Source organism: Sinocyclocheilus grahami, unplaced genomic scaffold (genome assembly GCF_001515645.1).
Source record: "Sinocyclocheilus grahami isolate Dianchi unplaced genomic scaffold, SAMN03320097.WGS_v1.1 scaffold804.1, whole genome shotgun sequence".
Taxonomy (NCBI): Eukaryota; Metazoa; Chordata; class Actinopteri; order Cypriniformes; family Cyprinidae; genus Sinocyclocheilus; species Sinocyclocheilus grahami.
In genome coordinates this window covers 187310-200583 of record NW_015505983.1, presented here as the reverse complement: position 1 = coordinate 200583, position 13274 = coordinate 187310, and the positions used below count along the sequence as shown (strand labels likewise).

The window sequence follows — 13274 nt, the reverse complement described above, 5'->3', positions numbered from 1 at the left end:
ATATGTTTCTACATATATATATATATATATATATATATATATATAATGGTTTCTACATAAATATTATTAAAAATATTAAAATACTAAGATTTTTTTAGATTAATTAATACTATTATTGTTATGAAAGTTTTTAATATTAAATGTTTTTACTGTAGTTTTAATCAAATCATATTTTTCTTTCACAAACAGTAAAAAAAATCACACCGGACCCAAACTTTTGAACAGTAGTGTAGCTTCTGGGTAATTAAATATCTAATATCTTTCTGTCTTAAGCTAATGACGGAGATCCTCTTTGGGATTCGGGTCCTGAAGTACTATAATTGGGAGGAGCACTTCACTCAAAAGATTGCGGAGACCCGAAAAAAAGAGCTACATCACTTGAAACTTCTGAAGTACCTGGATGCTGTGTGTGTGTACACCTGGGCTGCTCTGCCCGTGGTCATCTCTATTCTCACCTTCATCACATACGTCCTGCTGGGAAACAATCTCACTGCTGCAAAGGTGTGTAGGTCACTTTAAATGAATATTCCAGGTTAAATCAAGGGCACCTGGAGAGAAAAAAGGGAACAGAGTTCACTCTCTGTGTAAATATTTCAAATATGTTTGAATATATAAATATTGTTCCACACCTGCACTGCATTTTATGTTCTGTTTGGCAGGTGTTCAGTACTCTGGCTCTGGTGGGGATGCTCATTCTGCCTCTCAATGCCTTCCCATGGGTGCTGAATGGAACCCTTGAAGCCAAAGTGTCTTTGGACCGTATTCAGCGCTTCCTCACACTACAGGATCAGGACCTCACCGTCTATTACAGTCAAGGTACCTGACTTGTTTCTGTAAGGGTAAAACTAGTCCATACTTAAAGGAATAGTTCACCCAAAAATGAGCATTTGCTTAAAATTGACTAAGATGTAGATGAGTTTGTCTTTTTATGGGAACAGATTTGGAGGAATTAAGCATTACAACACTTGCTCACCAATGGATCCTCTGCAGTGAATGGGTGCCGTCAGAATGAGAGTCAAAACAGTTGCTAAAAACATCCACACCACTCCAGTTCATCAGTTAACTTCATCTTAACTTCATCTGCATCTTGTGAAGCAAAAAGCTGCGTGTTTGTAATAAACAAATCCATCATTATGGTGTTCTGACGGCACCCATTCACTGCAGAGGATCCATTTGTCAGCCAATGATGTAATGCTAAATCTCCCCAAATCTGTTCCCATGAAGAAACAAACTCCTCTACATTTTTGGATGACCCGAGGGTGAGCACATTTTCAGCAAGTATTCATTTTTGGTTGAACTATTACTTTAAGCACAACCCAAAAGTCTGGTGCTGTTTTACATTTCTCTCATTGGCTGTACTGTTATTTATCATTGACTCTTTGGAATACTTTATTGATGAAAATTGATAATTAATTAAATCATAAAAAAAATAATAATTGTAAATAAAACACGTCATGTAACCATAAAAATGGAAGCATGTAAAAGTGTTTTGAAATGAATTATATAAATAACTTAATAAAAATAGAATGACTGAAATAACTTAAAATGTCAGCGGAATTCCTGTACTGATCGATCCATCCGTGCCTTTTTGTGGCAACATTCTTCTTTTACAAGATTTGAGTGTTTTTGTTTGTTTTCTTATTACTTGTCATTTAAACACAGTTATGAAATTCATCTAATGGTAAATGAAACTCTTATAAGACTGCTGCATCTTTATGCATGGCAGATTCATTAAATGAATAATGTGCATAAAACATTAATTAGTGCATTTTTAAATCAGTCATGATTTTTCTGCAGTGTGCCCTGAGGACCCTCTGTCTGCTGTTGAGATGGACCAGGCCAGTTTTTCCTGGAAGCAGTCAGAGGAAGATGATTCTATCAGTGTACCTGATGACAAGACAGAGGATGGGTCACTAAAACGCAGCTTTTATCTGCATGCATTCAATCTCAGCATTAAAAGGGTATGTGCTTCAGCAGGAGCAGTTAGCCGCTAATTTGTGCTTAAGTGGACCATCAGAAGAGCAGTTGTTTCACTTTCATTCATATAAATATATTTGTCTCCTTTAAAATTTGTTTTCAAATGTGTCATCAGTTTGAATAATGAAAAAGTCTTTAAGTTTGTAAATGTTTCTGCTTTCTGGCTCTAGGGCTCTCTGGTGGCTGTGGTGGGAAAGGTTGGTTGTGGGAAAAGTTCCCTGTTGTCCGCCATAACAGGAGAGCTTACCAGGTACTGATTTATAATGCATGTATAAAGTTACTCTTTAAAGGGAAAGTATATACATTAACATTCTAAAATAGATAAAAAAAAATTCAAGAAAACTAGTGCAAGGGTCAAAAGTAGAAAAAAAGAAAAAGGATCCCGCACACTATAGCTTGCATATAAAATATCTTTATTAACTAGAGTGTTTCGGTTGGTGACCTGATGAAGGTCGAGTGACCAAAACGCTGTAGTTAATAAAGATATTTTTATATGTAAGCTGGAGTGTGCGGGATCCATTTTCTTCTTCTTTTCCCTACTAAAATAGAATACAATAAAATTTTCTCAAAATACTGCATTTGTTTTCACCAGAAATACAACAAAACAGCAATAATGTGAAATACTATTACAATCTAAAATAGCTGTTTTGTATTTTAATATATTTAAAAAAAACAAAAATGTCATTTACTTTTGTGATGCAAAGCTGAATTTTCAGCATCATTACTCCAGTATTCAGTGTCATGATCTATTAAAAATCATTCTAATATGCTGATCGAGTAACATTTTTTTATTATTAATGTTGAAAACAGCTGTACTGCTTAATATTTTTGTGGAAACAGTGATGCATTTTTTTTCAGGATCCTTTGATGAATAGAAAGTTCAAAAGAACAATTTATTTGAAATTGAAATCTTATACATTTCTTTAGTGTCACGTTTGATCTATTGGTGTCCTTGCTGAATAAAAGTATCAGTTTCTTAAAAAAACTAAAACATTTGAATGGCAGAATTTTCTAAATGTTTAAATATTTAAATATATTGATAATTTTTATATTTTACAGTTTCCTTTTTGCCGCAAGTGCAACAAAAATTATGCACTTTGCCTTTAAAGGTGTACATACTTCACATTCTTTGTGGTTTTGTCTTGCGTAGGAGTGGAGGGGAAGTATTTGTTCGGGGAAGAGAGCAGGGATTTGGACTGGCTGTTCAAGAGCCGTGGATCCAGCATGCAACAATGCAGGACAACATTCTTTTTGGCAGGGACTTTGACAGCACGTTCTATCAAGCTGTGATTGAGGCCTGTGCCCTTGCAGATGACCTAAATGTAGGTGTATATCTAGCTATCCTTGCATGCAGTTTTTCCCATGATTTCCTTGTGTAAAAGCTATAACTGACACACTGTCATTCTATTTTGTTCAGATCTTGCCTGGTGGCGATCAGACGGAGGTTGGAGAGAACGGTGTCACTCTGAGCGGAGGACAGAAAAGCCGCCTCGCTTTGGCCCGGGCTGTTTATATGGTACAAGGTTTTTTTAAACTCTCAGATAGATGATGCTCAGACAGAAAGTTCATACAGGTTGGGGCAGAAACATGATGTATTTATGGTACATTCTCTCATATTTCAGGATAAAGAAATCTACTTGCTAGATGATCCTTTAGCAGCTGTGGATGCTGATGTTGCCCACCACCTGATGGAGAAATGCATCTTGGGGATCCTCAAGAACAAGACCAGAATTCTTTGTACTCATCGGATAGAGTTTGTGGATAAGGCAGATGTGGTGGTGCTGATGGACAATGGGATGATTGTAAAAACAGGTACTAGCTTTCACAAAGCATGCCCTCTTGGCTCTTTAAATAGAAACTTTGTGAGTTTACTAATGCATTGATTGCTATTTCTAATAAACTCTCTGCTTTGTCTTTTTTTTTTTTTTTAAGGGACGCCAAATGAAGTTCTTTCTTTGGTAAAAGCCCCTAAAGACTGCAAGAACAACAGCAATGCTAAGGAGAAAGGTACTGATGCTTTTCAAATGAACGAGTGAACCATGTCCATGAACTTATGCAAATAAACCTTCTTTCTCAGATGCTATAGGCAGAGAGGAAGAGGAAGCCAATGAGCCGGAGCTAGTGGCAGAGCTGAAGATGTTTGGGGAGGAGCAGAAGCAAGTGGGCAAGCTGTCCTGGGCTGTGTACCGCTCCTATTGGAGGGCAGTGGGTGGATGCATAGCTGTGGCTGTTCTGCTCTCCCTTTTTCTAATGCAAGGTAATAACCGCTGTATAAATATCAGCTGTATGTATTATAAAATATCACTACGGTACTACAATAACTACTTGGATTTGTCCTACACAGCCTCCAAAAATGTGTCCGACTGGTGGCTTTCTCATTGGATTTCCCATTTGAAAGACAATACGACTGAGCTGGTGTCACTGTCAGCTGATCCACTCTTAACGCTGACCTTCCTCTCTCCTGAGAGACTTATGTGAGTTAGATGTTTCATTAAATGATTTTATTCATTTAATGAATTCATTTAATGATTAATTCTTCTATTACACTACCTTTCAAGAGTTTGGGGTCTGTAAGATTTTTTTAAAGAGCATAAAGCCTCGTACACACCGGGACGATTATCGTGAGCGCTTATCGCCGACGTTTTTAAGCATTAAAACACTTGCTCATCAATGGATCCTCTGCAGTGAATGGGTGCCGTCAGAATGAGAGTCAAAACAGTTGCTAAAAACATCCACACCACTCCAGTTCATCAATTAACTTCATCTTAACTTCATCTGCATCTTGGGAAGCAAAAAGCTGCGTATTTGTAATAAACAAATCCATCATTATGGTGTTCTAACTGAAAAAAAAAACTCTCATTCTCTCAAAAACTAGGCGTTTTTTTTTTTTTTTTAAATTACACTTTTGCGCCTTGCGTTAAACGTCGGCGATAATCGTGCGCGATATTCGTCCGGGTGTGAACAAGCCTTAAGGCTGCATTTAGTTGATCAATAATACAATAAAAATAATAATATTGTCAAATATTATTACAATTTAAAAGAACTGTTAATTAATTTTAAATTGTAATTTATTCCTGTGATCAAAGCTGAAATTTCAACATCATTACTCCAGTCCTCGGTGTCACATGATCTTTCAGAATTCATTCCAATATGCGGATTAGCTGCACAAGAAACTTTTCTGATTATTATCAGTGTTAAATACAGTTTAATATTTTTATGGAAGCCATGATCAGTTTTTTTTCTGGATTCTTCAATGAATAGAAAGTTCAAAAGAACAGCATTTATTTGAAGTAGACGTTATTGTAATGTCTTTACCGTCACTTTTCATCACTTTAATGCATCCATGCTGAATTAAAGTGTTAATTTCTTTCAAACAATCTTATAATATAAAGTAAGAACTATAAAGTAACAGAAAAATAAAGATAAACTCATTATTTCACCTTTAAATAGGCGGAACATTATATACTTATATATTTTCGATAGCATTAGATTTCATGTTTTGTTTTTTTTTCTTCCAAAGTACAAATTTTATTTAACATAAAAATGACATTAGAGTCTGGATATCTCATTTATATCTATGCCAGAAATCTTATTTAATGCCTTGTAACATTCTCTTTTTATTATGTAGATATTATGTAGAAATTGTGTTTCTGTCTTGTGCCACAGTTGCAGCTCATTTAACTTGTTTTGATTAGATTATCTCCATATACTCTATCACTCTTATTAGGTTTCACGCACCTGACAGAGGTTCCGAGACTTCGGGGAATGTGAGCTCTGAGCTGAAGTTTTACATGACCGTGTATGGATCTCTGGCTGCAGCAAACACCGTCTTTACAGCTGCTCGAGCCTTTCTCTTTGCTTATGGAGCAATCTGTGCTGCGACTGTTGTTCATAAGAGACTGCTGTCCAGTGTGCTAAAGGTAATGATCCACTGCACTGTTTTCATCACCTTCGGCGAAGATGGTTAAAAGTCATAGCTAAACTGAAAAAAAAAAAGCTGTAGATGTCACTTCTTTTGATATTGTGTATATAAAGTACATTATTCATATGCCTCTTCCATTCTAGGCCACTATGACGTTTTTTGACACTACACCCTTGGGTCGCATCCTGAATCGTTTCTCCTCAGATATTTACAGTGTGGACGACTCTCTCCCCTTTGTCTTAAACATTCTCCTGGCCAATGTGTTTGGGCTGCTCGGGATGCTGCTTGTCATGTGCTATGGGCTGCCTTGGGTGCTGCTTCCTTTACTTCCTATGGGGGTGCTCTACTACCAAACTCAGTGTTTTTATCGTCACTCATCTCGAGAGCTGAAACGTCTGTGTAGCCTCACACTCTCTCCAGTTTATTCACACTTCTCCGAAACGCTCAGCGGCCTGTCTACAGTGCGGGCCAGTGGACACACTGCCAGGTCTGAAAACTAGCTGTACTATTGTACTCAAATCATTTCATTTGCATTGATGTTTGGTTTAAAGAAATGTCTGGGTCATATTTCACAGTAAAATAAAAAAAAGGGAAGTAAAAAGTATTTTGCATAAAGAAAATTAAGCTATTTTTGTTGCATTGTGACTATTATTAATTATTGATTTAGTAATGATTCTTTTGATCAGCATTAATTAAAACCAGTACAGCAAATGCTACTAATTTAACTTTTTTTTGTAAAATAATGTTATTATCATACAGGACTTTTCTGTATTACAAAAAAAATATTACAGCAATGTGATTTTATTTAATTTATTTTTTTTGCATTTAGAGGAAAATTGCTGTAATAAGCTTTATGCAAATTTCCTCTGTAATATGCTGTCTTTTCTCATTTGACTTTGAGGTTAAATGTGACCTGAACATTTTACTGACAGTGAGGTTCACTCCTTTACAATCCAAATATTTTTCGTGTCTTGTTTTTATTTTAAGTAACTCACTGATAAAACACAAACAAACTCTAGTGTTGTTATTGTGTAATGAGTTCCCTCAATATTAATTAACACCTACTTGATGACACTGAGATAAATGTTGAATGCAACCTGAATAGGGTTGCAAAGGGGTGGAACATTTCTGGTAAATTTCCGGAAACTTTCCAACAATCCCTGGAAGATTCCAAAAAAATCCTGGAAAGTTTCAAAAATGTCTGGAATGTTTCTGAAATTTACTGGAAATTTCCCACCTTTTTGCAACCCTAAACCTGAAGTTTGATAATTGCCTGCCAGTACTTGCAATGCTGAATAGAACTGTATTTTTGTGTGTTTGAGAGCAGATTTGAGGAGGAGAATGTGAGGCGTCTGGAACAGAATCAGCGCTGTCTCTTTAACAGTAATGCTGCCATGCAGTGGCTGGACATTCGGCTGCAGATGATCGGTGTCACTGTAGTAACCGGCATCAGTTTGATCGCTGTGATCCAGCATCAGCTCAAATCCATCGACCCAGGTTAGCCTCTTAATAAGATTAGTGTAAATTCACACATAAGGCATTTAGCAGGTGCTCTTTAGAATCTTTAGCTTCATGTCAGACAGCTACGGTCAACAGAGCATTGAGAATGTTAACTATTGGGCAAATTATAAATTCAAATAATAGGTCTGTTGCGGATTGGTAACTCTTATTTCTGTATCTTAACTAATTTTCAAAGCAACATCTCATCTGAAATCATTTGAAAAACCATGTCTATGTACTTTATTGGTCTATAATGGAACGTTTACGAAACCCAACTATACTGCAGCACTAATGTCCAGTTTTAGAAGATCATCGTCCAGTTCAGCCGTAAGGCCTTCAAAATGGTTTACAGTTTGTGCTAAAATTGTGCTGAAATCTCTTCTCTGTTCTGTCAGGGCTGGTGGGTCTGTCTCTGTCCTATGCACTGTCCATCACCAATCTGCTGTCAGGCCTGATTTTCAGCTTTGCGCAGACAGAGATGCAGTTGGTGAGCATAGAGCGTACAGAGGAGTATTCCACCAACATCCCGCAGGAGCCTCAAGAAGCCAGCACTGAGGTTAGAGGAGTGATATATTTACCCCAAAAACTGAATCAGGGCCAAGTGCGATTAAAGTTTCACAACCTTTTTTGGTAGAATATTTTAAAGGAATAGCTCACACAAAATTTAAAATTAGCTGAAAATGTACTTACCCTCAGGCCGTCCAAGATGTAGATGAGTTTGTTTCTTCATTGGAACAGATTTGGAGAAATGTAGCATTGCATCACTTGCTCACCAATGGATGCTCTGCAGTGAATGGGTGCCGTCAGAATGAGAGTCCAAACAGCTAAGAAAAAAATAACAATAATAATTAACACCTACTTGATGACACTGAGATAAATGTTGAATGCAACCTGAATAGGGTTGCAAAGGGGTGGAACATTTCTGGTAAATTTCCGGAAACTTTCCAACAATCCCTGGAAGATTCCAAAAAAATCCTGGAAAGTTTCAAAAATGTCTGGAATGTTTCTGAAATTTACTGGAAATTTTCCACCTTTTTGCAACCCTAAACCTGAAGTTTGATAATTGCCTGCCAGTACTTGAAATGCTGAATAGAACTGTATTTTTGTGTGTTTGAGAGCAGATTTGAGGAGGAGAATGTGAGGCGTCTGGAACAGAATCAGCGCTGTCTCTTTAACAGTAATGCTGCCATGCAGTGGCTGGACATTCGGCTGCAGATGATCGGTGTCACTGTAGTAACCGGCATCAGTTTGATCGCTGTGATCCAGCATCAGCTCAAATCCATCGACCCAGGTTAGCCTCTTAATAAGATTAGTGTAAATTCACACATAAGGCATTTAGCAGGTGCTCTTTAGAATCTTTAGCTTCATGTCAGACAGCTACGGTCAACAGAGCATTGAGAATGTTAACTATTGGGCAAATTATAAATTCAAATAATAGGTCTGTTGCGGATTGGTAACTCTTATTTCTGTATCTTAACTAATTTTCAAAGCAACATCTCATCTGAAATCATTTGAAAAACCATGTCTATGTACTTTATTGGTCTATAATGGAACGTTTACGAAACCCAACTATACTGCAGCACTAATGTCCAGTTTTAGAAGATCATCGTCCAGTTCAGCCGTAAGGCCTTCAAAATGGTTTACAGTTTGTGCTAAAATTGTGCTGAAATCTCTTCTCTGTTCTGTCAGGGCTGGTGGGTCTGTCTCTGTCCTATGCACTGTCCATCACCAATCTGCTGTCAGGCCTGATTTTCAGCTTTGCGCAGACAGAGATGCAGTTGGTGAGCATAGAGCGTACAGAGGAGTATTCCACCAACATCCCGCAGGAGCCTCAAGAAGCCAGCACTGAGGTTAGAGGAGTGATATATTTACCCCAAAAACTGAATCAGGGCCAAGTGCGATTAAAGTTTCACAACCTTTTTTGGTAGAATATTTTAAAGGAATAGCTCACACAAAATTTAAAATTAGCTGAAAATGTACTTACCCTCAGGCCGTCCAAGATGTAGATGAGTTTGTTTCTTCATTGGAACAGATTTGGAGAAATGTAGCATTGCATCACTTGCTCACCAATGGATGCTCTGCAGTGAATGGGTGCCGTCAGAATGAGAGTCCAAACAGCTAAGAAAAAAATAACAATAATCCACACCACTCCAGTCCATCAATGAATGTCTTGTGAAGCAAAAAGATGCTTGTTTGTAAGAAACAAATCCATTATTAAGATGTTTTTAACTTGCAAACTGTTGCATACAGCTAAATTATGAGTCCTCATATCCATAATATTGCTTTCTCCAGTTGATTATGACAAACACGCAGCTTGTGGATTACTTGTAGATTATTGTGATGTTTTTGGACTCTCATTCTGACGGCACCCATTCCCTGCAGAGGATCCTTTGGTGAGCAAATGATGCAATGTAATATTTCTCCAAATTTGTTTCTTTTGAAGAAACAAACTCATCTACAGCTTGGATGCCCTAATGGCCTATTTATTTATTTCAAAATCTGAAGTATTGCTTGTATTTCAATAGTAAACCCCAGGTTGTGCGACCTTGTATATTATTCAGAATGTCATTAAAGTGTAACACAAAACCTTATCATGATACTCTACATCTGCAGGTTCTAGAATCGTGGCCTGAAAAGGGCCGGGTTGAGTTTGTGGGTGCTGTGTTGGTGTACCGGCCGGGCTTGCCTAACGCTCTTGATGGGGTCAGCCTGGAGGTATTACCTGGTGAGAGGGTGGGCATTGTAGGGCGTACAGGCTCAGGGAAATCCTCATTGTTCCTCGCCCTTTTCCGTATGGTGGAGCTGAACCAGGGTCAAATCCTGCTGGATGGAGTCGACATCAGCTCGGTTAGACTTAGTAACCTGCGGTAAGGGTTAAGTCACTGTATGTTTGATGGTTTTCTTAGTAAGATCAATGTGTGATCAAAAGATCAAAAGAGATGGTAAAGACATTTATAATGTTACAGAAGATATCTATTTCAAATAAATGCTGTTCTATTGAACTTTCTATTTCTTATAGAATCCTGAAAAAATTATCACAGTTTCCACAAAAATATTAAGCAGCACAACTGTTTTCAACATTGATAATAAACAGAAATATTTCTTGAGCACCATTTTAGAATGATTTCTGAAGGATCATGCGGCACTGAAGACTGGAGTAATGATGCTGAAAATTGAGCTTTGCCATCACAGGAATAAATTACATTGTAAAATATATTAAAATAAATAAACTGCATTTCGGAATATTACGGTTTTTACTGTATTTTTGATCAAATAAATGCAGCCTTGGTCAGCATAAGAGACTTAAAAACATTAAAAAAAATACAAACCACAAACCTTTAAAGGGGTCATATGATGCTGCTAAAAAGAACATTATTTTGTGTATTTGGTGTATTGAAATGTGTTTATGCGGTTTAAGGTTAAAAAAACACATTTTCCACATACTGTACATTATTGTTTCTCCTCTATGCCCCGCCTTTCTGAAACGCGTCGATTTTTACAAAGCTCATCGGTCTGAAAAGCGAGGTGTGCTCTGTGACGGAAATGTTATGCCCCTTACCATATTGTGATGCACTGTCCGGTCGGAGCGACGAGACAAAAACATTAAAACCCGTTATTAAACGAGGCATTTGTTGCATCCAGTCGGGACATAATAACTGATTATAATGAATTACACTGTCTTTTTACGCATTGCATTGCATCGCGCCGCGTAAACAAAACTATGTCTGCAACATGGCGGCGGCGGCAACAACACTACAGCGAGAATCAAAGTTACACCTTTTTTCTTTGCGTGAACATTTGGGCGGCATTATGCAAATCTTCCCACACAGTGACATAGACATGTGGGGGCGTGTTTACGAGGCGTTTTAGGTAGGCGTGGCTGACTCTTAACTTTTATAAAGAATATCTCTTTGTGTTTGAGACTTTAGTCTTTGCAACTTTAGGGATCTTATCTATTCACGAACAGCTTGTAACACTCCAAAGAGAAAGGAAAACTTGAAATCGCATCATATGACACCTTTAAACATTTCACATTATGTCAAAAAAAATCACTGGTAAGTAGAAGAACTGCAAATATTTCTTACGACAAAGACTCATGAGATAAAAAGTGTTCATTGTGTTTTTAATATGGTCTCTGGCTGCAAATAATACGAATTTGTTATGTTTGGGTTGCCCTCTATAGATCAAAGCTGGCCATCATCCCTCAGGATCCCTTCCTGTTCTCCAGCACAGTGCGAGAGAACCTTGATCCCCATGGCCGTCATCCAGACTTCCGGTTGCTAGATGCCCTTGAGCAATGCCACCTGGGAGATGTAGTGCAGAGGATCGGTTAGAGTCAAACACTTTTGATTGTTGTGTCTTACTTGATAGGATTTATCTAGGGCAGTGGTTCCCAACCCTGGTCCTGGAGGCACCCCAACACTGCTCATTTTGCATGTCTCCTTTCTCTGACACACCAATTTCAGGTCTTGGAGTCTCTACTAATGAGCTGATGACCTGAATCAGTTGTGTTTGATTAAGGAGACGTGCAAAACGTGCAGTGTTGGTGGGGTGCCTCCAGGACCAGGTTGGGAACCACTGATCTAGGGCATGAGAAAATGCTGTCTTTAATATTCTTTTTTTTTTTTTTTTGCTTTGTCTTTGTCTCCCATTACAGGTGGCCTGGATTCGGAGGTTGGAGAGAGGGGAAAGTCTCTGTCTGTGGGCCAGAGGCAGCTGCTGTGTCTTGCCCGTGCTCTTCTTACAGAGGCTAATGTATAAAACTAATGTAGAAGTACAACATAAACCATGTCAAACAAACAAGCTTGACTTTGTACTTTAATGTTATTTATGTTTCAATAGATTTTATGCATTGATGAGGCCACAGCAAGCGTCGACCATAAGACTGACATGCTTCTGCAGAAAACTATCAGAGAAAAATTCAAAGATAAAACTGTTCTTACCATCGCCCACAGGTATCAAATTGCTTGTATACTTGCATATGATTTATATTTGATTTTTCTTTTAATTGAACTTTGAGTATGGAATGAAAATAAAGAAGGGAAAATCCCTTTATAGCGATGCAAATCTGATTTTCTTTTAAAAAACCAATTCTAAACAGCAACACTGCAAAGTGCACAGTTCTGTGAGGCATTTCTTAAATAAAACAAAGCGGGTAGTTTTCACATTGTAAAAGTATATTTGCAAATATTTTATGATTGTTAATTCCCTTAAAATACTATAATTCTCTCTAACCTTTGTGCTGAACAGTCAAGCATTTTAGGTAACATTAACATTACTAGTAAGTGCATGATTAGTTTTAAGAGAAGCTGCCAAAGAAAATAGTTCATCACTGCTTTGAAAGGTTAATAAATTCATATTATTAATTGAGTTTTCAGGGTTTATTTAGTTTTTGGGTGTCTTGTTGTTTGGTTGATCTGGTAGTGACTACTTTTTTAATTAACGTAGCATGTTAAGTTAAAACACCTTTCAAGAACAATTCTGTTATCATACAAACCCAACCAAGTCTTTCTTATCCCACAGACTGAATACAATTATGGACTCTGACAGAGTGCTGGTGATGCATGCTGGGAAGGTGGTTGTACATTAACATGATCATTTCTTTGGGGACCACTTTTTCTGAATAATTTTACTGTCTATTACTCTGTCATCAAAAATAATGTTTCTGAAGCCCACTTTTAGGTCCTCTACCTGTAATTTGTGTTTACTGTAAATATACAGGTTAATAGATCATATACTGTAGATGATGGTTAGTAATTAGATGTTTTTGAAACCTGTTTCAATGAAATTAGACAATTAAATCATTTTAATAAATGGTTGAGCAGATGATCAAAATATGTGCCCTTACAGATGATCATGGGTGCATCTGGTACCT

The 13274-nt window shown here is 37.4% G+C and overlaps 1 protein-coding gene across 1 annotated transcript in view; it reads left to right on the top strand.

Annotated features, from left to right (window-relative positions):
* The window catches only part of abcc10 (ATP-binding cassette, sub-family C (CFTR/MRP), member 10), a 17513-nt gene extending 4524 nt beyond the window's left edge, over nt 1-12989 (top strand). The window contains exons 4-22 of the mRNA XM_016246612.1: nt 274-501; nt 660-816; nt 1798-1961; nt 2148-2227; nt 3128-3299; nt 3395-3493; nt 3600-3789; nt 3910-3984; nt 4055-4234; nt 4322-4451; nt 5705-5897; nt 6043-6386; nt 7227-7396; nt 7795-7955; nt 10013-10266; nt 11583-11728; nt 12057-12154; nt 12242-12354; nt 12923-12989. Coding sequence (XP_016102098.1) covers nt 274-501; nt 660-816; nt 1798-1961; nt 2148-2227; nt 3128-3299; nt 3395-3493; nt 3600-3789; nt 3910-3984; nt 4055-4234; nt 4322-4451; nt 5705-5897; nt 6043-6386; nt 7227-7396; nt 7795-7955; nt 10013-10266; nt 11583-11728; nt 12057-12154; nt 12242-12354; nt 12923-12989 — 3021 coding nt within the window. The remainder of the gene's footprint in view (nt 1-273; nt 502-659; nt 817-1797; nt 1962-2147; nt 2228-3127; nt 3300-3394; nt 3494-3599; nt 3790-3909; nt 3985-4054; nt 4235-4321; nt 4452-5704; nt 5898-6042; nt 6387-7226; nt 7397-7794; nt 7956-10012; nt 10267-11582; nt 11729-12056; nt 12155-12241; nt 12355-12922) is intronic.
* The last annotated feature ends 285 nt before the right edge of the window (nt 12990-13274 follow it).